The 25,603-nt window shown below is 54.1% G+C and overlaps 1 protein-coding gene across 1 annotated transcript; it reads left to right on the forward strand.

Annotated features, from left to right (window-relative positions):
- The first annotated feature begins 6,499 nt into the window (after nt 1-6,499).
- Nucleotides 6,500-25,344, forward strand: LOC138355393 (adhesive plaque matrix protein-like). Its single transcript, XM_069310283.1, has 7 exons — nt 6,500-6,620; nt 7,283-7,929; nt 8,504-9,012; nt 18,492-19,050; nt 19,143-19,742; nt 19,955-21,284; nt 24,935-25,344. Exons 1-7 carry the CDS (start codon nt 6,500-6,502, stop codon nt 25,342-25,344), a joined length of 4,176 nt encoding a protein of 1,391 aa, XP_069166384.1.
- Nucleotides 25,345-25,603: the final 259 nt, after the last annotated feature.

A 25,603-nucleotide genomic window follows, 5' to 3' on the forward strand; every position in this document is an offset into this window, starting at 1 on the left:
GTTTACTAGGATTTCTCTGGCGATGGATTGGTTATGGGAAGAGATTATATGTTCCTTAATGGAGCCCTGTTGTTTATGCATCGTTAAACGCCTAGAAAGAGATGTTGTTGTCTTGCCTATATACTGGGTTTTTGGAGCTTACAGTCCCCAAGTGGGCATTTGAAGGCATAGACGACGTTAGTCTCTTTTAAAGCGTTCTGTTTCGTGTCTGGAGAGTTTCTCATGAGTAGGCTGGCCGTTTTTCTGGTTTTATAGTAAATCTATATAGTCTATATATTTTATAGTCTATATATAGTTTATATATAGAGAGATGTAATAAGTTTTACGAAACGCGCCCGTGTCGCGTCAGACTAGAAATAAAAATGAATTTTGGAGAAGTGATTTTTGATTTACCTCCAACAGTGAAGCATAATGTACGAAAGATTGAGAAAATTCGTGTTAGAATTATTAATCTTACTTTTTCGGTCATATTTAATAAAATATATATATATATATATATATATATATATATATATATATATATATATATATATATATATATATATATATATAAACTAATGGTCGAAAGGCGGGACTTAAGAGTATATTTTCAACCCAGCAAGCAATACAGTACATGATGAGTACACACACACACACACACACACACACACACACACACATAAGCCTCATCAAGAGTCATAAGACTCACCAAGAGCCATAAGACTCATCAAGAGCCATAAGCATCATCAAGAGTCATAAGACTCATCAAGAGCCTGTTAGATTAAGCAAGAAAGAGAGGGCTGGGCGGACTGCATTTTCTTGGATTGTCGGAAAGCCTTTGACACAGTACCGCATAAGAGGCAGGTACATAAGCTGGAGAGACAGGCAGGTGTAGCTGGTAAGGTGCTCCAGTGGATAAGGGAGTATCTAAGCAATAGGAAGCAGAGAGTTACGGTGAGGGGTGAGACCTCCGATTGGCGTGAAGTCACCAGTGGAGTCCCACAGGGCTCTGTACTCGGTCCTATCTTGTTTCTGATATATGTAAATGATCTCCCGGAGGGTATCGATTCATTTCTCTCAATGTTTGCGGACGATGCTAAAATTATGAGAAGGATTAAAACAGAAGAGGACTGTTTGAGGCTTCAAGAAGACCTAGACAAGCTGAAGGAATGGTCGAACAAATGGTTGTTAGAGTTTAACCCAACCAAATGTAATGTAATGAAGATAGGTGTAGGGAGCAGGAGGCCAGATACAAGGTATCATCTGGGAGAGGAAATTCTTCAGGAGTCAGAGAAGGAAAAAGACTTGGGGGTTGATATCACGCCAGACCTGTCTCCTGCAGCACATATCAAGCGGATAACATCAGCGGCATATGCCAGGCTGGCCAACATACGAACGGCATTCAGAAACTTGTGTAAAGAATCATTCAGAACTTTGTATACCACATATGTCAGACCAATCCTGGAGAATGCAGCCCCAGCATGGAGTCCATATCTAGTCAAGGATAAGACTAAACTGGAAAAGGTTCAAAGTTTTGCCACCAGACTAGTACCCGAGCTGAGAGGTATGAGCTACGAGGAGAGACTACGGGAATTAAACCTCACTTCGCTGGAAGACAAAAGAGTTAGGGGGGACATGATCACCACATTCAAGATTCTGAAGGGAATTGATAGGGTAGATAAAGACAGTCTATTTAACACAAGGGGAACACGCACAAGGGGACACAGGTGTAAACTGAGTGCCCAAATGAGCCACAGAGATATTAGAAAGAACTTTTTTAGTGTCAGAGTGGTTGACAAATGGAATGCATTAGGGGGTGATGTGGTGGAGGCTGGCTCCATACACAGTTTCAAGTGTAGATATGATAGAGCCCAATAGGCTCAGGAATCTGTACACCTGTTGATTGACGGTTGAGAGGCGGGACCAAAGAGCCAGAGCTCAACCCCCGCAAACACAACTAGGTGAGTACAACTAGGTGAGTACACACACACACACGAACACACACGCGCGCGCACACACACACACACACACACACACACACACACACACACACACACACACACACACACACACACACACACACACACACACACACCCTTGGTGCCTGGTGGAACCTGATGGCTGAGTGGATAGGGCTTGGGACTCTTAATCGCATGACCCGGGGATCGAATCCCGGCGATGGCGGAAACAAATGGGCGGACTTTCTTTCACCATGATGTACCTGTTACCTAGCAGTAAATAGGTACCTGGGAGTTAGACAGCTGTTACGGGCTGCTTCCTGTGTGTGTGTGTGTGTGTGTGTGTGTGTGTGTGTGTGTGTGTGTGTGTGTGTGTGTGTGTGTGTGTGTGTGTGTGTGTGTGTGTGTGTAATTACCTAAGTGTAGTTACAGGATGAGAGCTACGCTCGTGGTGTCCCGTCTTCCCAGCACTCTTTGTCATATAATGCTTTGAAACTACTGACGGTCTTGGCCTCCACCACCTTCTCCCCTAACTTGTTCCAACCGTCTACCACTCTGTTTGCGAAAGTGAATTTTCTTATATTTCTTCGGCATCTGTGTTTAGTTAATTTATATCTATGACCTCTTGTTCTTAAAGTTCCAGGTCTTAGGAAATCTTCCCTATCGATATTATCAATTCCTGTTACTATTTTGTATGTAGTGATCATATCACCTCTTTTTCTTCTATCTTCTAGTTTTGGCATATTTAATGCCTCTAACCTCTCCTCGTAGCTCTTGCCCTTCAGTTCTGGGAGCCACTTAGTAGCTTGTCTTTGAACCTTTTCCAGTTTGTTGATGTGCTTCTTAAGATATGGACACCACACAACCGCTGCATATTCTAGCTTTGGTCTAACAAAAGTCGTGAACAATTTCTTTAGTATATCGTGTGTGTGTGTGTGTGTGTGTGTGTGTGTGTGTGTGTGTGTGTGTGTGTGTGTGTGTGTGTGTGTGTGTGTGTCTGTGTGTGTGTGTGTGTGTCTGTGTGTCTGTGTGTGTGTGTGTGTCTGTGTGTCTGTGTGTGTGTGTGTGTGTGTGTGTGTGTGTGTGTGTGTGTGTGTGTGTGTGTGAGAGAGAGAGAAAGAGAGAGAGAGAGAGAGAGAGAGAGAGAGAGAGAGAGAGACAGAGACAGAGACAGAGACAGAGACAGAGAGAGAGAGAGAGAGAGAGAGAGAGAGAGAGAGAGAGAGAGAGAGAGAGAGAGACAGAGACAGAGACAGAGACAGAGACAGAGAGAGAGAGAGAGAGAGAGAGAGAGAGAGAGAGAGAGAGAGAGAGAGAGAGAGAGAGATACAGAGAGAGAGAGGGAGAGGGAGGGGACATTATCAGGAGTTGTTGGCTATTAAGTAGACAAGAGGAAGATCAATACTGGTGAATTACTCTTGTCAGTGGCTGGTAATGTGAAGGCTTCTCTCAGAGGCACCAGCTCCCACGGCCTCTGTCTGTCTCTCTCTCTCCTCCCTCACTCACCACCCCTCTGTGTCCTCGTGTTGTCACCAGGTGTGGCCGAGGCCTGGTGCCTACACCACCTCCTGTTATCTCCATGTGTAGATATCCTTACACCATCTCATGTTATCTCCAGGTGTTGATATCCCAGCACCACCTCCTGTCATCTCCAGGTGTTGATATCCCAGCACCACCTCCTGTAATCTCCAGGTGTAGATATCCTTACACCATCTCCTGTAATCTCCAGGTGTAGATATCCTTACACCATCTCATGTTATCTCCAGGTGTTGATATCCCAGCACCACCTCCTGTCATCTCCAGGTGTTGATATCCTTACACCATCTCATGTTATCTCCAGGTGTTGATATCCCAGCACCACCTCCTGTCATCTCCAGGTGTTGATATCCCAGCACCACCTCCTGTAATCTCCAGGTGTAGATATCCTTACACCATCTCAAGTTATCTCCAGGTGTTGATATCCCAGCACCACCTCCTGTCATCTCCAGGTGTAGATATCCTTACACCATCTCATGTTATCTCCAGGTGTTGATATCCCAGCACCACCTCCTGTAATCTCCAGGTGTAGATATCCTCACACCACTCCATCTAATGTTATCACCTAGGTGTAGATATCCTCACACCACCCCATCTAATGTTATCACCAGGTGTAGATATCCTCACACCACCCCATCTGATGATATCTCCAGATGTAGATATCCTCACACCACCCCATCTGATGATATCTCCAGATGTAGATATCCTTACACCATCCTGACAATGCTAGGATTGAGTTAGCAATCCTTCATTGCACTAGGATCAGTTTGGCGAATCTTGGTTTGCCTAATCGGATTATACAGTCTTTGGATTGTAATTTTCGGTTTGGCTCTGTTTGGCTATACAAAGATTCGTTGGATTAGATTAACTCTTATATGCTTTTTAAGGATTGGATTATTTTAGATTTTGTTTAATTTATATAGTGATTGTTGACCTCGGCTTAGCTTGGTTAGGCTAGATTAGTTTAGTTAGAGTTTGGTTAGATTTGGTTAGGTTAGGTTAGGTTAGGTTAGGTTAGGTTAGGTTAGGTTAGGTTAAGCCTTTGTAGACTAAGGTTTAGGTTAGGTTAGGTTAGGTTAAGCCTTTGTAGACTAAGGTTTAGGTTAGGTTAGGTTAGGTTAGGTTAGGTTAGGTTAGGTTAAGCCTTTGTAGACTAAGGTTTAGTTAGGTATTCATGTATATGGTCCATGTATATTGGTACTCGTGTATATGGTCCCCTGTACATTGGTACTCATGTATATGGTCCCATGTACATTGGTACTCATGTATATGGTCCTCCGTACATTGGTACTCATGTATATGGTCCACGTACATTGGTACTCATGTATATGGTCCCACGTACATTGGTACTCATGTATATGGTCCACGTACATTGGTACTCATGTATATGGTCCCCCGTACATTGGTACTCATGTATATGGTCCCCCGTACATTGGTACTCATGTATATGGTCCCCCGTACATTGGTACTCATGTATATGGTCCCCCGTACATTGGTACTCATGTATATGGTCCCCCGTACATTGGTACTCATGTATATGGTCCCACGTACATTGGTACTCATGTATATGGTCCCACGTACATTGGTACTCATGTATATGGTCCCCCGTACATTGGTACTCATGTATATGGTCCCATGTACATTGGTACTCATGTATATGGTCCCACGTACATTGGTACTCATGTATATGGTCCACGTACATTGGTACTCATGTATATGGTCCCACGTACATTGGTACTCATGTATATGGTCCACGTACATTGGTACTCATGTATATGGTCCCACGTACATTGGTACTCATGTATATGGTCCCCTGTACATTGGTACTCATGTATATGGTCCCCTGTACATTGGTACTCATGTATATGGTCCACGAACATTGGTACTCATGTATATGGTCCACGAACATTGGTACTCATGTATATGGTCCACGTACATTGGTACTCATGTATATGGTCCCACGTACATTGGTACTCATGTATATGGTCCACGTACATTGGTACTCATGTATATGGTCCCACGTACATTGGTACTCATGTATATGGTCCACGTACATTGGTACTCATGTATATGGTCCCACGTACATTGGTACTCATGTATATGGTCCACGAACATTGGTACTCATGTATATGGTCCCACGTACATTGGTACTCATGTATATGGTCCACGAACATTGGTACTCATGTATATGGTCCACGTACATTGGTACTCATGTATATGGTCCCACGTACATTGGTACTCATGTATATGGTCCACGAACATTGGTACTCATGTATATGGTCCCCTGTACATTGGTACTCATGTATATGGTCCCACGTACATTGGTACTCATGTATATGGTCCCACGTACATTGGTACTCATGTATATGGTCCACGAACATTGGTACTCATGTATATGGTCCCCTGTACATTGGTACTCATGTATATGGTCCCCCGTACATTGGTACTCATGTATATGGTCCCACGTACATTGGTACTCATGTATATGGTCCCACGTACATTGGTACTCATGTATATGGTCCCACGTACATTGGTACTCATGTATATGGTCCCACGTACATTAGTACTCATGTATATGGTCCCACGTACATTGGTACTCATGTATATGGTCCCACGTACATTGGTACTCGTGTATATGGTCCACGTACATTGGTACTCATGTATATGGTCCCACGTACATTGGTACTCATGTATATGGTCCATGTACATTGGTACTCATGTATATGGTCCCACGTACATTGGTACTCATGTATATGGTCCCCTGTACATTGGTACTCATGTATATGGTCCATGTACATTGGTACTCGTGTATATGGTCCATGTACATTGGTACTCATGTATATGGTCCCACGTACATTGGTACTCATGTATATGGTCCCACGTACATTGGTACTCGTGTATATGGTCCATGTACATTGGTACTCATGTATATGGTCCCACGTACATTGGTACTCATGTATATGGTCCATGTACATTGGTACTCATGTATATGGTCCCACGTACATTGGTACTCGTGTATATGGTCCATGTACATTGGTACTCATGTATATGGTCCCACGTACATTGGTACTCGTGTATATGGTCCCACGTACATTGGTACTCATGTATATGGTCCCACGTACATTGGTACTCATGTATATGGTCCACGTACATTGGTACTCACGTATATGGTCCACGAACACTTATAACTTATATCCAAATGCAGATTTTTCCCTTGACAATTGATGTATATAGACTCCTTATATTGTACATTATTTAATAAAGATATAATAACAAAAATTAAACAAATATGACCGACCTAGTTAATAAGAGTAAATAGGTAACTGGGAATTAGACAGCTGCCACGGGCTACTTCCTGGAGGGGATGTGGTAACAGAAAAAAAAGGAGGCCTGGTCGAGGACCGGGCCTGCGGGGACGCTAAGCCCCGAAACCATCTCAAGATAACCTCAAGATAACCTGACCTGACATATAGGCAATAATAATACAGGATCTGGCAACCCCGCTATAATGCCATCAGATTATAATGTTTAGCTACATAGGAACAGATGTTACAGGAAATAATATGTATATATTATACATATTATTATACATATGAATACATAATTATCATATATATGACTGATATAGAGGAGAGAGGCGTCTCCCATAGGCCTAGTGACTCTCCACTCCCCTCCCCCCCCTCGCTGGAAGACTATAATGACAGTAACTACATCATCAGCAGTAGCAGGTGATTCATCATTATCATCATCATTATCATCATCACTAGCAGCATCAACAGAAGGATAAAAAAGAGACGCAGCATCAACAGCGGCAACAGGAGCAGTTATAGGAGCAGCATCAGAAGCAGTTACAGGACCAGAACCAACAGGAGCAGCCTCAGTAACAGGAGCATCAACAACAGCAGGAGCAGCATCAACAAGAACAGCATCAACAGGAGCAGCATCAGCAGGAGCAGCATCAGCAGGAGCAGCATCAACAGGAGCAGCATCAGCAGGAGCAGCATCAGCAGGAGCAGCATCAACAAGAACAGCATCAGCAGGAGCAGCATCAGCAGGAGCAGCATCAACAAGAACAGCATCAGCAGGAGCAGCATCAGCAGGAGCAGCATCAACAAGAACAGCATCAGCAGGAGCAGCATCAGCAGGAGCAGCATCAACAAGAACAGCATCAACAGGAACAGCATCAGCAGGAGCAGCATCAACAGGAGCAGCATCAGCAGGAGCAGCATCAACAGGAGCAGCATCAACAGGAGCAGCATCAACAGGAGCAGCATCAGCAGGAGCAGCATCAACAGGAGCAGCATCAGCAGGAGCAGCATCAACAGGAGCAGCATCAGCAGGAGCAGCATCAACAGGAGCAGCATCAACAGGAGCAGCATCAGCAGGAGCAGCATCAGCAGCAGCAGCATCAGCAGCAGCAGCATCAACAGGAGCAGCATCAACAGGAGCAGCATCAGCAGGAGCAGCATCAGCAGGAGCAGCATCAACAGGAGCAGCATCAGCAGGAGCAGCATCAACAGGAGCAGCATCAGCAGGAGCAGCATCAGCAGGAGCAGCATCAGCAGGAGCAGCATCAACAGGAGCAGCATCAACAGGAGCAGCATCAGCAGGAGCAGCATCAACAGGAGCAGCATCAGCAGGAGCAGCATCAGCAAGAGCAGCATCAGCAGCAGCAGCATCAGCAGCAGCAGCATCAGCAGGAGCAGCATCAGCAGGAGCAGCATCAGCAGCAGCAGCATCAGCAGCAGCAGCATCAACAGGAGCAGCATCAACAGGAGCAGCATCAGCAGGAGCAGCATCAGCAGGAGCAGCATCAACAGGAGCAGCATCAGCAGGAGCAGCATCAACAGGAGCAGCATCAGCAGGAGCAGCATCAGCAGGAGCAGCATCAGCAGGAGCAGCATCAACAGGAGCAGCATCAACAGGAGCAGCATCAGCAGGAGCAGCATCAACAGGAGCAGCATCAGCAGGAGCAGCATCAGCAAGAGCAGCATCAGCAGGAGCAGCATCAGCAGGAGCAGCATCAGCAGGAGCAGCATCAGCAGGAGCAGCATCAGCAGGAGCAGCAGCAGCAGCAGCAGCAGCATCAGCAGGAGCAGCATCAGCAGGAGCAGCATCAGCAGGAGCAGCATCAGCAGGAGCAGCATCAGCAGGAGCAGCATCAACAGGAGCAGCATCAGCAGGAGCAGCATCAGCAGGAGCAGCATCAGCAGGAGCAGCATCAACAGGAGCAGCATCAGCAGGAGCAGCATCAGCAGGAGCAGCATCAACAGGAGCAGCATCAGCAGGAGCAGCATCAGCAGGAGCAGCATCAGCAAGAGCAGCATCAGCAGGAGCAGCATCAGCAGGAGCAGCATCAGCAGGAGCAGCATCAGCAGGAGCAGCATCAGCAGGAGCAGCATCAACAAGAACAGCATCAGCAGGAGCAGCATCAGCAGGAGCAGCATCAACAAGAACAGCATCAACAGGAGCAACATCAGCAGCAGCAGCATCAGCAGGAGCAGGATCAGCAGGAGCAGCATCAGCAGGAGCAGCATCAGCAGGAGCAGCATCAACAGGAGCAGCATCAGCAGGAGCAGCATCAGCAGGAGCAGCATCAGCAGGAGCAGCATCAACAGGAGCAGCAGCAGCAGGAGCAGCATCAGCAGGAGCAGCATCAACAGGAGCAGCAGCAGCAGGAGCAGCATCAACAGGAGCAGCATCAACAGGAGCAGCAGCAGCAGGAGCAGCATCAGCAGGAGCAGCATCAACAGGAGCAGCAGCAGCAGGAGCAGCATCAACAGGAGCAGCATCAGCAGGAGCAGCATCAGCAAGAGCAGCAGAGTAAGTAGTGAAGGGCAGCGGCTCAACGAGGTCCTCAACTGATCTGGTGGTGGTGTATCGATCACCACTACACCCACCAGCCCACACTACCACCACCACTACACCCACCAGCCCACACTACCACAACCACTACACCCACCAGCCCACACTACCACCACCACTACACCCACCAGCCCACACTACCACCACTACACCCACCAGCCCACACTACCACCACCACTACACCCACCAGCCCACACTACCACCACCACTACACCCACCAGCCCACACTACCACCACCACCACTACACCCACCAGCCCACACTATCACCACCACTACACCCACCAGCCCACACTACCACCACCACTACACCCACCAGCCCACACTACCACCACCACTACACCCACCAGCCCACACTACCACCACCACTACACCCACCAGCCCACACTACCACCACTACTACACCCAACACCCCACACTACCACCACTACACCCACCAGCCCACACTACCACCACTACACCCACCAGCCCACACTACCACCACTACACCCAGCAGCCCACACTACCACCACCACTACACCCACCATCCCACACTACCACCACTACTACACCCAACACCCCACACTACCACCACTACACCCACCAGCCCACACTACCACCACTACTACACCCAACACCCCACACTACCACCACTACACCCACCAGCCCACACTACCACCACCACTACACCCACCTGCCCACACTACCACCACTACTACATCCACCACCCTACACTACCACCACTACACCCACCAGCCCACACTACCACCACCACTACACCCACCAGCCCACACTACCACCACCACTACACCCACCAGCCCACACTACCACCACTACTCCCACCAGCCCACACTACCACCACTACTACACCCACCAGTCCACACTACCACCACCACCACTACACCCACCAGCCCACACTACCACCACCACCACTACACCCACCAGCCCACACTACCACCACCACTACACCCACCAGCCCACACTACCACCGCCACCACTACACCCACCACCCCACACTACCACCACCACTACACCCACCAGCCCACACTACCACCACCACCACTACACCCACCAGCCCACACTACCACCACTACTACACCCACCAGCCCACACTATCACCACTACTACACCCACCAGCCCACACTATCACCACCACCACTACACCCACCAGCCCACACTACCAGCACCACCACTACACCCACCAGCCCACACTACCACCACTACACCCACCAGCCCACACTACCACCACTACTACACCCACCAGCCCACACTACCACCACTACTACACCCACCAGCCCACACTACCACCACTACTACACCCACCAGCCCACACTACCACCACCACTACACCCACCAGCCCACACTACCACCACTACTACACCCACCAGCCCACACTACCACCACTACTACACCCACCAGCCCACACTACCACCACTACACCCACCAGCCCACACTACCACCACCACTACACCCACCAGCCCACACTACCACCACCACTACACCCACCAGCCCACACTACCACCACTACTACACCCACCAGCCCACACTACCACCACTACTACACCCACCAGCCCACACTACCACCACTACTACACCCACCAGCCCACACTATCACCACTACACCCACCAGCCCACACTATCACCACTACACCCACCAGCCCACACTACCACCACCACTACTACACCCACCAGCCCACACTACCACCACTACACCCACCACCCCACACTACCACAACCTCTACACCCACCAGCCCACACTACCACCACTACTACACCCACCAGCCCACACTACCACCACCACCACTACACCCACCACCCCACACTACCACCACCACTACACCCACCAGCCCACACTGCCACCACCACCACTACACCCACCAGCCCACACTACCACCACCACCACTACACCCACCAGCCCACACTACCACCACCACCACTACACCCACCAGCCCACACTACCACCACCACTACACCCACCAGCCCACACTACCACCACCACCACTACACCCACCACCCCACACTACCACCACCACTACACCCACCAGCCCACACTACCACCACCACCACTACACCCACCAGCCCACACTACCACCACCACTACACCCACCAGCCCACACTACCACCACCACCACTACACCCACCACCCCACACTACCACCACCACTACACCCACCAGCCCACACTACTACCACCACCACTACACCCACCACCCCACACTACCACCACCACTACACCCACCAGCCCACACTACCACCACCATTACACCCACCAGCCCACACTACCACCACCACCACTACACCCACCACCCCACACTACCACCACCACTACACCCACCAGCCCACACTGCCACCACCACCACTACACCCACCAGCCCACACTACCACCACCACTACACCAACCAGCCCACACTACCACCACCACCACTACACCCACCACCCCACACTACCACCACCACTACACCCACCAGCCCACACTACCACCACTACACCCACCACCCCACACCACCACCACCACAGGTGTGTGGTGAGAGGCTGGTGTGGTGAGAGGCAGGTGTGGTGTGAGAGGCAGGTGTGTGGCGAGAGAGGCAGGTGTGTGGTGAGAAGCAGGTGTGGTGTGAGAGGCAGGTGTGTGGTGAGAGGCAGGTGTTGTGTGAGAGGCAGGTGTGTGGTGAGAGACAGGTGTGTGGTGTGAGAGGCAGGTGTGGTGTGAGAGGCAGGTGTGGTGTGAGAGGCAGGTGTGGTGAGAGAGGCAGGTGTGGTGTGAGAGGCAGGTGTGGTGTGAGAGGCAGGTGTGGTGTGAGAGGCAGGTGTGGTGTGAGAGGCAGGTGTGGTGTGAGAAGCAGGTGTTGTGTGAGAAGCAGGGTGTGGTGTGAGAGGCAGGTGTGTGGTGTGAGAGGCAGGTGTTGTGTGAGAGGCAGGTGTGGTGTGAGAGGCAGGTGTGGTGTGAGAGGCAGGTGTGGTGTGAGAGGCAGGTGTGGTGTGAGAGGCAGGTGTGTGGTGAGAGGCAGGTGTGGTGAGAGGCAGATGTGTGGTGAGAGGCAGGTGTGTGGTGAGAGGCAGGTGTGTGGTGAGAGGCAGGTGTGTGGTGAGAGGCAGGTGTGGTGAGAGGCAGGTGTGTGGTGTAACAGGCAGGTGTGGTGAGAGAGGCAGGTGTGTGGTGATAGGCAGGTGTGGTGTGAGAGGCAGGTGTGGTGAGAGGCAGGTGTGTGATGAGTAGCAGGTGTGTGATGAGAGGCAGGTGTTATGTGAGAAGCATGTGTGGTGTTAGAGGGGCAGGTGTGGTGAGAGGCAGGTGTGGTGAGAGGCAGTTGTGATGAGATGCAGGTGTGATGAGAGGCAGGTATGGTGTGAGAGGCAGGTGTGTGGTGTGAGGCAGGTGTGTATTGAGAGGCAGGTGTGGTGTGAGAGGCAGGTGTGTGATGAGAAGCAGGTGTGTGGTGAGAGGCAGGTGTTATGTGAGAGGCAGGTGTGGTGTGAGAGAGGCAGGTGTGGTGTGAGAGGCAGGTGTGGTGTGAGAGGCAGGTGTGGAGTGAGAGGCAGGTGTTATGTGAGAGGCAGGTGTGGTGTGAGAGGCAGGTGTGGTGTGAGAGGCAGGTGTGGTGTGAGAGGCAGGTGTGGAGTGAGAGGCAGGTGTGGTGTTAAGAGGCAGGTGTGGTGTGAGAGGCAGGTGTGGTGTGAGAGGCAGGTGTGGAGTGAGAGGCAGGTGTGATGTAAGAGGCAGGTGTGGTGTGAGAGGCAGGTGTGGAGTGAGAGGCAGGTGTGGTGTAAGAGGCAGGTGTGGTGTGAGAGGCAGGTGTGGTGTGAGAGGCAGGTGTGGTGTGAGAGGCAGGTGTGTGAGAGCAGGGTGCAGGTCGCTGCTCTCACCAGGGCCTCAGATGGCGGGCACTGTGCCAGGGTATCCGTGACGTCACTCCCTTCATGCCACTCACCCTCCCAGTCACTATAGTGTCTCCCCCAGTCACCATACTGGCCTCCCAGTCACCATACTGAAATCCCCAGTCACCATACTGGCCTCCCAGTCACCATACTGACCCCTCCAGTCACCATACGGACCCCTCCAGTCACCATACGGACCCCCCAGTCACCATACTGACCTCCCCCTCACCATACTGACCCCCCAGTCACCATACTAACCCCCCAGTCACCATACTGAAGCTCCCAGTCACCATACTGACTCCCCAGTCACCATACTGACCCCCAGTCACCATACTGACCCCCAGACACCATACTGACCCCCCAGTCAGCATACTGAGCCCCGAGTCACCATACAGACCCCCAGTCACCATACTGACCCCCCAGTCACCATACTGACCCCCAGTCACCATACTGACCTCTCAGTCACCATACTGACCTCCCAGTCACCATACTGACCCCCCAGTCACCATACTGACCTCTCTGTCACCATACTGATCCCCAGTCACCATACTGACCCCCAGTCACCATACTGACCCCCCAGTCATCATACTGACCCCCCAGTCACCATACTGACCCCCCAGTCACCATACTGACCCCCAGTCACCATACTGACCCCCAGTCACCATACTGACCCCCAGTCACCATACTGACCCCCAGTCACCATAATGACCCCCAGTCACCATAATGACCCCAGTCACCATAATAACCCCAGTCACCATAACGACCCCTAGTCACCATAACGACCCCCAGTCACCATAATTACCCCAGTCACCATAATGACCCGTCACCATAATGACCCCAGTCACCATAATGACCCCAGTCACCATAATGACCCCAGTCACCATAACGACCCCTAGTCACCCTAATGACCCCAGTCACCATAATGACCCCCAGTCACCATAATAACCCCCAGTCACCATAATAACCCCAGTCACCAAAATGACCCCAGTCACCATAACGACCCCTAGTCACCATAATGACCCCAGTCACCATAATGAACCCAGTCACCATAGTGACCCCCAGTCACCATAATAACCCCAGTCACCAAAATGACCCCAGTCACCATAATGACCCCAGTCACCATAATGACCCCAGTCACCATAATGACCCGAGTCACCATAATGACCCCTAGTCACCATAATGACCCCAGTCACCATAATGACCCCAGTCACCATAATGACCCCCAGTCACCATAATAACCCCAGTCACCATAATGACCCCTAGTCACCATAATGACCCCCCAGTCACCATAATGACCCCCAGTCACCATAATGACCCCCAGTCACCATAATAACCCCAGTCACCATAATGACCCCAGTCACCATAATGACCCCAGTCACCATAATGACCCCAGTCACCATAATGACCCCCCAGTCACCATAATAACCCCAGTCACCATAATGACCCCAGTCACCATAATGACCCCCAGTCACCATAATAACCCGTCACCATAATGACCCCAGTCACCATAATGACCCCAGTCACCATAATGACCCCCAGTCACCATAATAACCCCGTCACCATAATGACCCCAGTCACCATAATAACCCCAGTCACCATAATGACCCCAGTCACCATAATAACCCCAGTCACCATAATGACCCCAGTCACCATAATGACCCCAGTCACCATAATGACCCCCAGTCACCATAATAACCCCAGTCACCATAATGACCCCAGTCACCATAATGATCCCAGTCACCATAATGACCCCTAGTCACCATAATAACCCCAGTCACCATAATGACCCCAGTCACCATAATGACCCCCCAGTCACCATAATAACCCCAGTCACCATAATGACCCCAGTCACCATAATGACCCCCAGTCACCATAATAACCCCAGTCACCAAAATGACCCCAGTCACCATAGTGACCCCCAGTCACCATAATGACCCCAGTCACCATAATGACCCCAGTCACCATAATGACCCCAGTCTCCATAATAACCCCAGTCACCATAATGACCCCAGTCCCCATAATGATCCCCAGTCACCATAATGACCCCCAGTCACCATAATGACCCCAGTCACCATAATGATCTCCAGTCACCATAATGACCCCCCAGTCACCATAATGACCCCCAGTCACCATAATGACCCCAGTCACCATAATGACCCCCAGTCACCATAATGACCCCAGTCACCATAATGACCCCAGTCCCCATAATGACCCCCCAGTCACCATAACGACCCCATCACCATAATGACCCGTAGTCACCATAATGACCCAAATAACCACACTGACCCCTAGTCACCATAATGACCCCAACCACCACACTGACCCCAGTCACGTAACGACCCCCAGTCACTATAACGACCCTTAGTCATCATAACGACCCCCAGTCACCATAACGACCCCAGTCACCATAACGACCCCAGTCACCATAACGACCCCAGTCACCATAACGACCCCAGTCACCATAACGACCCCAGTCACCATAACGACCCCAGTCACCATAACGACCCCCAGTCACCATAAGACAGCCACTACCACCCCCCCCCCCCCCCACACACACGATGCAAGTGTTGAACATTTGTGTACTAAAGTAGCCACCGTCGAGAGGTGGGGAGGAGAGGGCCGAGGACCCACTGGTGAGGTGGGGACAGTGGCCTCGCCCGCTCCTCTCCCTATAGTGCCACCCACCAGGGTCCTGGCACTGTGGCACTATGGCACTGTGGCACTGTGGCACTGTGGCACTATGGCACTATGGCACGCACGTGGGTCTCAAAACCCTGGAGGATACCCTTCATCTGTACACATTATCTACCTCTTAGTTCTAGAGTCTTGATGGTTGGTATACCTCTAGAGTCTTGACGGTTGGTATACCTCTAGTCTTGATGGTTGGTATACCTCTAGCCTTGATGGTTGGTATACCTCTAGAGTCTTGATGGTTGGTATACCTCTAGTCTTGATGGTTGGTATACCTCTAGAGTCTTGATGGTTGGTATACCTCTAGAGTCTTGACGGTGGGTATTTCTCTAGAGTCTTGATGGTTGGTATATCTCTAGAGTCTTGGCGGTGGGTATATCTCTAGAGTCTTGACGGTTGGTATATCTCTAGAGTCTTGACGGTGGGTATATCTCTAGAGTCTTGACGGTTGGTATATCTCTAGAGTCTTGGCGGTGGGTATATCTCTAGAGTCTTGACGGTTGGTATATCTCTAGAGTCTTGACGGTTGGTATATCTCTAGAGTCTTGACGGTGGGTATACCTCTAGAGTCTTGACGGTGGTTATACCTCTAAAGTCTTAACGGTGGGTATATCTCTAGAGTCTTGACGGTGGTTATACCTCTAAAGTCTTAACGGTGGGTATATCTCTAGAGTCTTGACGGTGGTTATACCTCTAGACTTGACGGTGGGTATACCTCTAGTTTTGACGGTGGGTATACCTCTAGTCTTGACGGTGGGTATACCTCTAGTCTTGACGGTGGGTATACCTCTAGTCTTGACGGTGGGTATACTTCTAGTCTTGACGGTTGGTATACCTCTATAGTCTTGACGGTGGGTATACCGCTAGAGTCTTGATGGTGGGTATACCTCTAAAGTCTTAACGGTGGGTATATCTCTAGAGTCTTGACGGTGGTTATACCTCTAGACTTGACGGTGGGTATACCTCTAGAGTCTTGACGGTGGGTATACCTCTAGAGTCTTGACGGTGGGTATACCTCTAGTCTTGACGGTGGGTATACCTCTAGAGTCTTGACGGTGGGTATACCTCTAGTCTTGACGGTGGGTATACCTCTAGAGTCTTGACATTTGGTATACCTCTAGAGTCTTGACGATGGGTATACCTCTAGTCTTGACGGTGGGTATACCTCTAGAGTCTTGATGGTGGGTATACCTCTAGAGTCTTGACGGTGGGTATACCTCTAGAGTCTTGGCGGATGGTATACCTCTAGAGTCTTGACGGTGGGTATACCTCTAGTCTTGACGGTTGGTATACCTCTAGAGTCTTGACGGTGGGTATACCTCTAGTCTTGACGGTTGGTATACCTCTAGAGTCTTGACGGTGGGTATACCTCTAGAGTCTTGACGTTGGGTATACCTCTAGTCTTGACGGTGGGTATACCTCTAGAGTCTTGACGGTGGGTATACCTCTAGAGTCTTGACGGTGGGTATACCTCTAGAGTCTTGACGGTGGGTATACCTCTAGAGTCTTGACGGTGGGTATACCTCTAGAGTCTTGACGGTGGGTATACCTCTAGTCTTGACGGTGGGTATACCTCTAGAGTCTTGACGTTGGGTATACCTCTAGAGTCTTGACGGTGGGTGTACCTCTAGAGTCTTGACGGTGGGTATACCTTTAGAGTCTTGACGGTGGGTATACCTCTAGAGTCTTGACGTTGGGTATACCTCTAGTCTTGACGGTGGGTATACCTCTAGAGTCTTGACGGTGGGTATACCTCTAGAGTCTTGACGGTGGGTATACCTCTAGAGTCTTGACGGTGGGTATACCTCTAGAGTCTTGACGGTGGGTATACCTCTAGTCTTGACGGTGGGTATACCTCTAGAGTCTTGACGGTGGGTATACCTCTAGAAAGTCTAGATGTTCAACAACATTGTTTTTTTGTTTGATAAAGGAGCGGACGTTTATAGGGGAAGTCCTTATGGTGGTCAACCTTGTATGTACTGCGTATGTATATACATACATGTGTGTGTGTGTGTGTGTGTGTGTGTGTGTGTGTGTGTGTGTGTGTGTGTGTGTGTGTGTGTGTGTGTGTGTGTGTGTGTGTGTGTGTGTGCGTGTGTGTGTGTGCACGCGCGGAGGACAGCGGCGCATCCTGTGTGTTTGTTCATCTCCGTGTGTGTATTACCGTTCTGGTGAGTATGGTATACTGACGTCCACGCAGACGCACACAGACGTCCACACAGACGCACACAGACGTCCACACAGACGTCCACACAGACGTCCACACAGACGTCCACACAGACGTCCACACAGACGCACACAGACGTCCACACAGACGTCCACACAGACGTCCACACAGACGTCCACACAGACGCACACAGACGTCCACACAGACGCACACAGACGTCCACACAGACGCACACAGACGTCCACACAGACGCACACAGACACACACGGGGTGGCAGGGCACAATGAAAGACGCACACGGAGGGAGAGGAGGGAGGGAGGAGGGGTGGCAGGAGGATGGAGGCGGCGCAGACGCAGGTGTGGCCGCGGGTGCGGGCGGGCGGCTGGCGGCGGCGGCGGCCACTGTCATGATGGTAACTCTCGGGCGTGGCTCCACACTCCCCAGCTGCCCCCTCACGCCCGCAGTCTTTACGCTACCAGCCCTCACGCCCGCAGTCTTTACGCTACCAGCCCTCACGCCCGCAGTCTTTACGCTACCAGCCCTCACGTCCGCAGTCCTCACGCTACCAGCCCTCACGCCCGCAGTCTTTACGCTACCAGCCCTCACGCCCGCAGTCCTCACGCTACCAGCCCTCACGCCCGCAGTCTTTACGCTACCAGCCCTCACGCCCGCAGTCTTTAAGCAACCAACCCTCACGCCCGCAGTCTTTAAGCAACCAACCCTCACGCCCGCAGTCTTTAAGCAACCAACCCTCACGCCCGCACTCTTTAAGCAACCAGCCCTCACGCCCGCAGTCTTTACGCTACCAGCCCTCACGCCCGCAGTCTTTACGCTACCAGCCCTCACGCCCGCAGTCTTTAAGCAACCAACCCTCACGCCCGCAGTCTTTAAGCAACCAACCCTCACGCCCGCAGTCTTTAAGCAACCAACCCTCACGCCCGCACTCTTTAAGCAACCAGCCCTCACGCCCGCAGTCCTCACGCTACCACCCATCACGCCCGCAGTCTTTACGCTACCAGCCCTCACGCCCGCAGTCCTCAACGCTACCACCCCTCACACCCGCAGTCTTTAAGCAACCAGCCCTCACGCCCGCAGTGCTCACGCTACCAGCCCTCACGCCCGCAGTCTTTACGCTACCAGCCCTCACGCCCGCAGTCCTCAACGCTACCACCCCTCACACCCGCAGTCTTTAAGCAACCAGCCCTCACGCCCGCAGTGCTCACGCTACCAGCCCTCACGCCCGCAGTGCTCACGCTACCAGCCCTCACGCCCGCAGTCTTTACGCTACCACCCCTCACGCCCGCAGTGCTCACGCTACCAGCCCTCACACCCGCAGTCTTTAAGCAACCAGCCCTCACGCCCGCAGTGCTCACGCTACCAGCCCTCACGCCCGCAGTCTTTACGCTACCAGCCCTCACGCCCGCAGTCCTCACGCTACCAGCCCTCACACCCGCAGTCTTTAAGCAACCAGCCCTCACGCCCGCAGTCCTCACGCTACCAGCCCTCACACCCGCAGTCTTTAAGCAACCACCCCTCACGCCCGCAGTCTTTAAGCAACCAACCCTCACGCCCGCAGTCTTTAAGCAACCAACCCTCACGCCCGCAGTCTTTAAGCAACCAACCCTCACGCCCGCAGTCTTTAAGCAACCAACCCTCACGCCCGCAGTCTTTAAGCAACCAACCCTCACGCCCGCAGTCTTTACGCTACCACCCCTCACGCCCGCAGTCCTCAACGCTACCAGCCCTCACACCCGCAGTCTTTAAGCAACCAGCCCTCACGCCCGCAGTCTTTACGCTACCACCCCTCACGCCCGCAGTCTTTAAGCAACCAACCCTCACGCCCGCAGTCTTTAAGCAACCAACCCTCACGCCCGCAGTCTTTAAGCAACTAACCCTCACGCCCGCAGTCTTTAAGCAACCAACCCTCACGCCCGCAGTCTTTAAGCAACCAACCCTCACGCCCGCAGTCTTTACGCTACCACCCCTCACGCCCGCAGTCCTCAACGCTACCAGCCCTCACACCCGCAGTCTTTAAGCAACCAGCCCTCACGCCCGCAGTCCTCACGCCCGCAGTCTTTACGCTACCAGCCCTCACGCCCGCAGTCCTCAACGCTACCAGCCCTCACGCCCGCAGTCCTCACGCTACCAGCCCTCACGCCCGCAGTGCTCACGCTACCAGCCCTCACGCCCGCAGTCCTCACGATACCAGCCCTTACAATACCAGTCCTCACGCTATCCGCCCTTACAATATCAGTTCTCACGATACCTGCCCTTACAATATCAGTTCTCACGATACCAGCCCTTACAATATCAGTTCTCACGATACCTGCCCTTACAATATCAGTTCTCACGATACCAGCCCTTACAATATCAGTCCTCACGATACCAGCCCTTACAATACCAGTCCTCACGCTATCCGCCCTTACAATATCAGTCCTTACGCTACCTGCCCTTACAATATCAGTTCTCACGATACCAGCCCTTACAATATCAGTTCTCACGATACCAGCCCTTACAATATCAGTTCTCACGATACCAGCCCTTACAATATCAGTTCTCACGATACCAGCCCTTACAATATCAGTTCTCACGATACCAGCCCTTACAATATCAGTCCTCACGATACCAGCCCTTTCAATACCAGTCCTCACGATACCAGCCCTTTCAATACCAGTCCTCACGATACCAGCCCTTTCAATACCAGTCCTCACGATACCAGCCCTTTCAATACCAGTCCTCACGATACCAGCCCTTACAATACCAGTCCTCACGTTACCAGCCCTTACAATACCAGTCATCACGTTACCAGCCCTTTCAATACCAGCCCTCACGGTACCAGCCCTCACGGTACTAGCCCTCACGATACCAGCCCTCACGATACCAGCCCTCACAGTACCAGCCCTCACGATACCAGCCCTCACGGTACCAACCCTCACGATACCAGCCCTCACAGTACCAGCCCTCACGATACCAGCCCTCACGATACCAGCCCTCACGATACCAGCCCTCACGATACCAGCCCTCACGGTACCAACCCTCACGGTATCCGCCCTCACGGTACCAACCCTCACGGTACCAGCCCTCACGGTACCAGCCCTCACGGTACCAGCCCTCACGGTACCAATCCTCACGGTACCAGCCCTCACGGTACCAGCCCTCACGGTACCAACCCTCACGGTACCAGCCCTCACGGTACCAGCCCTCACGGTACCAACCCTCACGGTACCAGCCCTCACGGTAACCAGCCCTCACGGTACCAATCCTCACGGTACCAGCCCTCACGGTACCAACCCTCACGGTACCAGCCCTCACGGTACCAACCCTCACGGTACCAGCCCTCACGGTACCAACCCTCACGGTACCAGCCCTCACGGTACCAACCCTCACGGTACCAGCCCTCACGGTACCAACCCTCACGGTACCAGCCCTCACGGTACCAGCCCTCACGGTACCAACCCTCACGGTACCAGCCCTCACGGTACCAACCCTCACGGTACCAACCCTCACGGTACCAGCCCTCACGGTACCAACCCTCACGGTACCAACCCTCACGGTACCAGCCCTCATGGTACCAACCCTCACGGTACCAGCCCTCACGGAACCAGCCCTCACGGTACCAATCCTCACGGTACCAGCCCTCACGGTACCAACCCTCACGGTACCAGCCCTCACGGTACCAACCCTCACGGTACCAGCCCTCACGGTACCAACCCTCACGGTACCAGCCCTCACGGTACCAACCCTCACGGTACCAACCCTCACGGTACCAGCCCTCACGGTACCAACCCTCACGGTACCAGCCCTCACGGTACCAACCCTCACGGTACCAACCCTCACGGTACCAGCCCTCACGGTACCAACCCTCACGGTACCAACCCTCACGGTACCAGCCCTCACGGTACCAACCCTCACGGTACCAACCCTCACGGTACCAGCCCTCACGGTACCAACCCTCACGGTACCAGCCCTCACGGTACCAGCCCTCACGGTACCAGCCCTCACGGTACCAACCCTCACGGTACCAGCCCCTCACGGTACCAACCCTCACGGTACCAACCCTCACGGTACCAACCCTCACGGTACCAGCCCTCACGGTACCAACCCTCACGGTACCAACCCTCACGGTACCAACCCTCACGGTACCAACCCTCACGGTACCAGCCCCTCACGGTACCAGCCCTCACGGTACCAACCCTCACGGTACCAACCCTCACGGTACCAACCCTCACGGTACCAGCCCCTCACGGTACCAGCCCTCACGGTACCAACCCTCACGGTACCAACCCTCACGGTACCAACCCTCACGGTACCAGCCCCTACAAAGAAAATATGTATGGTTTACAACGCTGTAGCTGGAGCCGGGTGAAGGTGAGGGCTAGAGAAGGGTGAGGGCTGGAAGCGGGTGAGGGGTCTAGAGAAGGGTGAGGGCTGGAAGCGGGTGAGGGGGGCTAGAGAAGGGTGAGGGCTGGAAGCGGGTGAGAGGGGGCTAGAGAAGGGTGAGGGCTGGAAGCGGGTGAGGGGGGGCTAGAGAAGGGTGAGGGCTGGAAGCGGGTGAGGTAAATGAGCGCCAGAGCTGGTCCAAGATGGCTGACGCTGGCAGCACGAGGGGCGGCTGCCTCCTGCTGCTGCTGCTGCTGCTGCTGCTGCCACACCTGCAACCACCCGCACCTCCACCCAAATCACCAGGGACGTCCAGACTGGGTGGGGACGGATGCAAAGGTGAGAGGCAGGCTAGGGTAAGGGAGAGTTAGTGTGAGGGAGGCAGGCCAGGGTGAAGGAGGAAGACAGGCAGGTAGGCTAGGGAGAGGAAAGGATGGAGGAGGGTAGGCCAGGGAGGGAGGAAGGCAGGCCAGAGAGAGGAAGGCAGGCCAGAGAGAGAGGAAGGCAGGCTAGAGTGAAGAAAGGAGGCCAAGGAAAGAGAAAAGTAGGCCAGGAAGAGAGGAAGGCAGGCCAGAGAGAGGAAGGCAGGCTAGAGAAGAAGGCAGATCAATAAGACAGGAAGGCAAGCCATGAAAAGGGAGAAAGGCAGGCCAGGAAGAGGGAGGAAGGCAGGCCATGGTAAGGAAGGGAGGCAGGCCATGGAGAGGATGGCAGGCCAGGGAGAGAGGAAGGCAGGCCATGGTAAGGAAGGGAGGCAGGCCAGGGTGAGGGAGGGAGGGAGGCAGGCCAGGGTGAGGAAGGGAGGGAAGCAGGCCAGGGTGAGGGAGGGAGGAAGGCAGGCCAGGGTGAGGGGTGGAGGGAGGCAGGCCAGGGTAAAGGAGGGAGGCAGGCCAGGGTGAGAGAGGGAGGGAGGCAGGCCAGGGTGTGGGAGGGAGGGAGGCAGGCCAGGGTGAGGGAGGGATGGAGGCAGGCCAGGGTGAGAGAGGGAGGGAGGCAGGCCAGGGTGAGGGAGGGAGGGAGGCAGGCCAGGGTGAGAGAGGGAGGGAGGCAGGCCAGGGTGAGAGAGGGAGGCAGACCAGGGTGAGGGAGGGAGGGAGGCAGGCCAGGGTGATGGAGGCAGGCCAGGGTGAGGGAGGGAAGGAGGCAGGCCAGGGGAGAGGAGGGAGGGAGGCAGGCAGGGCAGGGTGAGGGAGGGAGGGAGGGAGGGAGGCAGGCAGGGCAGGGTGAGGGAGGGAGGGAGGGAGGGAGGGCAGGGCAGGGAGGGAGGGAGGGAGGGAGGGAGGCCAGGGTGAGAGAGGGAGGGAGGCAGGCCAGGGTGAGGAAGGGAGGGAGGCAGGCCAGGGTGAGGGAGGGAGGGAGGCAGGCCAGGGTGAGGAAGGGAGGGAGGCAGGCCAGGGTGAGGAAGGGAGGGAGGCAGGCCAGGGTGAGGGAGGGAGGCAGGCCAGGGTGAGGGAGGGAGAGAGGCAGGCCAGGGTGAGGGAGGGAGAGAGGCAGGCCAGGGTGAGGGAGGGAGAGAGGGAGGCAGGCCAGGGTGAGGGAGGGAGAGAGGCAGGCCATGGTGAGGGAAGGAGAGAGGCAGGCCAGGGTGAGGGAGGGAGAGAGGGAGGCAGGTCAGGGTGAGGGAGGGAGAGAGAGAGGGAAGGGAGGGAGGCAGGCCAGGGTGAGGGAGGGAGAGGGAGAGAGGGAGGCAGGCCAGGGTGAGGGAGGGAGGTAGGCAGGCCAGGGTGAGGTAGGGAGGGAGGGAGGCAGGCCAGGGAGAGGGAGAGGGAGGCAGGCCAGGGTGAGGGAAGGAGAGAGAAGGAGGGAGGCAGGCCAGGGTGAGGGAGGGAGGGAGGGAGGGAGGGAGGGAGGGAGGGAGGGAGGGAGGGAGGGAGGCAGGCCAGGGTGAGGGAGGGAGAGAGAGGGAAGGAGGCAGGCTAGGGTGAGGGAGGGAGAGAGAGGGAAGGAGGCAGGCTAGGGTGAGGGAGGGAGGCAGGCCAGGGTGAGGGAGGAAGAGAGAGGTAGGGAGGCAGGCCAGGGTGAGGGAGGCAGGCCAGGGTGAGGGAGGCAGGCCAGGGTGAGGGAGGGAGGGAGGCAGGCCAGGGTGAGGGAGGGAGGGAGGCAGGCCAGGGTGAGGGAGGGAGGGAGGCAGGCCAGGGTGAGGGAGGGAGGGAGAGAGGGAGGGAGGCAGGCCAGGGTGAGGGAGGGAGGCAGGCCAGGGTGAGGGAGGGAGGCAGGCCAGGGTGAGGGAAGGAGGCAGGCCAGGGTGAGGGAGGGAGGCAGGCCAGGGTGAGGGAGGGAGGCAGGCCAGGGTGAGGGAGGCAGGCCAGGGAGAGAGAGGGAGGGAGGGAGGCAGACAAGAGCAACACTCACCCTCGCAGGTGTAGCCCTGGCCGATGATGCCCCAGAGGAGGTCCGTACAGTGGTGGCAGTAGACGGGCTTGTGGAAAGTGCGCTTTACGAAGCAGTGGGCTGGCGGGGAGGTCTGGGGCTGTAGGTGCGCCATAGTGGGCTGGCCCTGGCCCCAGCCCTGGCCCTGATCCTGGCTCCTGCACTCCTCGCCTTCGGATGGGGCGGCGCGCCCAAAATGGGCTTCGTAGGGCCGCTTCAGCAGGTACTTGTGACGCGTGTGTTGCGCCGCGGCGGACGCCTCCTGCTGGTGGGCAGCGGCCGCCTGCTGAGGGATGTCCTGCTGGTGCTGGTGGGCGGGCGCGGCCACAAACAGCCAGCGCCACCACCTCAACCACCAGCAGCAGAAGCAGCGTCGCGGGCGTTGCTGCTGCTGCGGGCGGTCCTCAGGGCGGGCCTGGGCGGCCTGCCGACAGCGTGGCTGCGCCCCGCTCAACAGCCCGGAGTGCGGGTGTGGGCGCCGCCCGTCCCTGCTACTGGGCGATGGGACCACAGCCAGACACGGGCCATCATCACGGGGGGAACATGAACACTGCTCCTGCTGCTGCTGCTGCTGCGGTGCTGCTCCCTCCCCCGCCCCCACCCCAGCCCCGCCCCGCGCACGCGCCGCACGTGCCCACCCCGCCACCAGCCCTCCCTGGCTCTCTCTCTCTCCCACCATGGACCTTCCTGGCTCTCTCCCACCATGGCCCTCCCTGGCTCTCTCTCTCTCTCTCCCACCATGGACCTTCCTGGCTCTCTCTCTCCCGCCATGGCCCTCCCTGGCTCTCTCTCTCTCTCTCCCACCA

Source organism: Procambarus clarkii, chromosome 67 (genome assembly GCF_040958095.1).
Source record: "Procambarus clarkii isolate CNS0578487 chromosome 67, FALCON_Pclarkii_2.0, whole genome shotgun sequence".
Classification (NCBI taxonomy): Eukaryota; Metazoa; Arthropoda; class Malacostraca; order Decapoda; family Cambaridae; genus Procambarus; species Procambarus clarkii.

Bases quoted from the DNA above. Each gene is read 5' to 3' on its own strand.
- LOC138355393 (XM_069310283.1), top strand. From the start codon at position 6,500: ATGTACATTGGTACTCATGTATATGGTCCCACGTACATTGGTACTCGT. The intron at 6,621-7,282 runs GTACATTGGTAC...CAGCATCAACAG, and splicing joins TACTCATGTATATGGTCCAC to CGGCAACAGGAGCAGTTATA. The intron at 21,285-24,934 runs GTAACCAGCCCT...CCCTGGCCCCAG, and splicing joins TCACGGTACCAGCCCTCACG to CCCTGGCCCTGATCCTGGCT.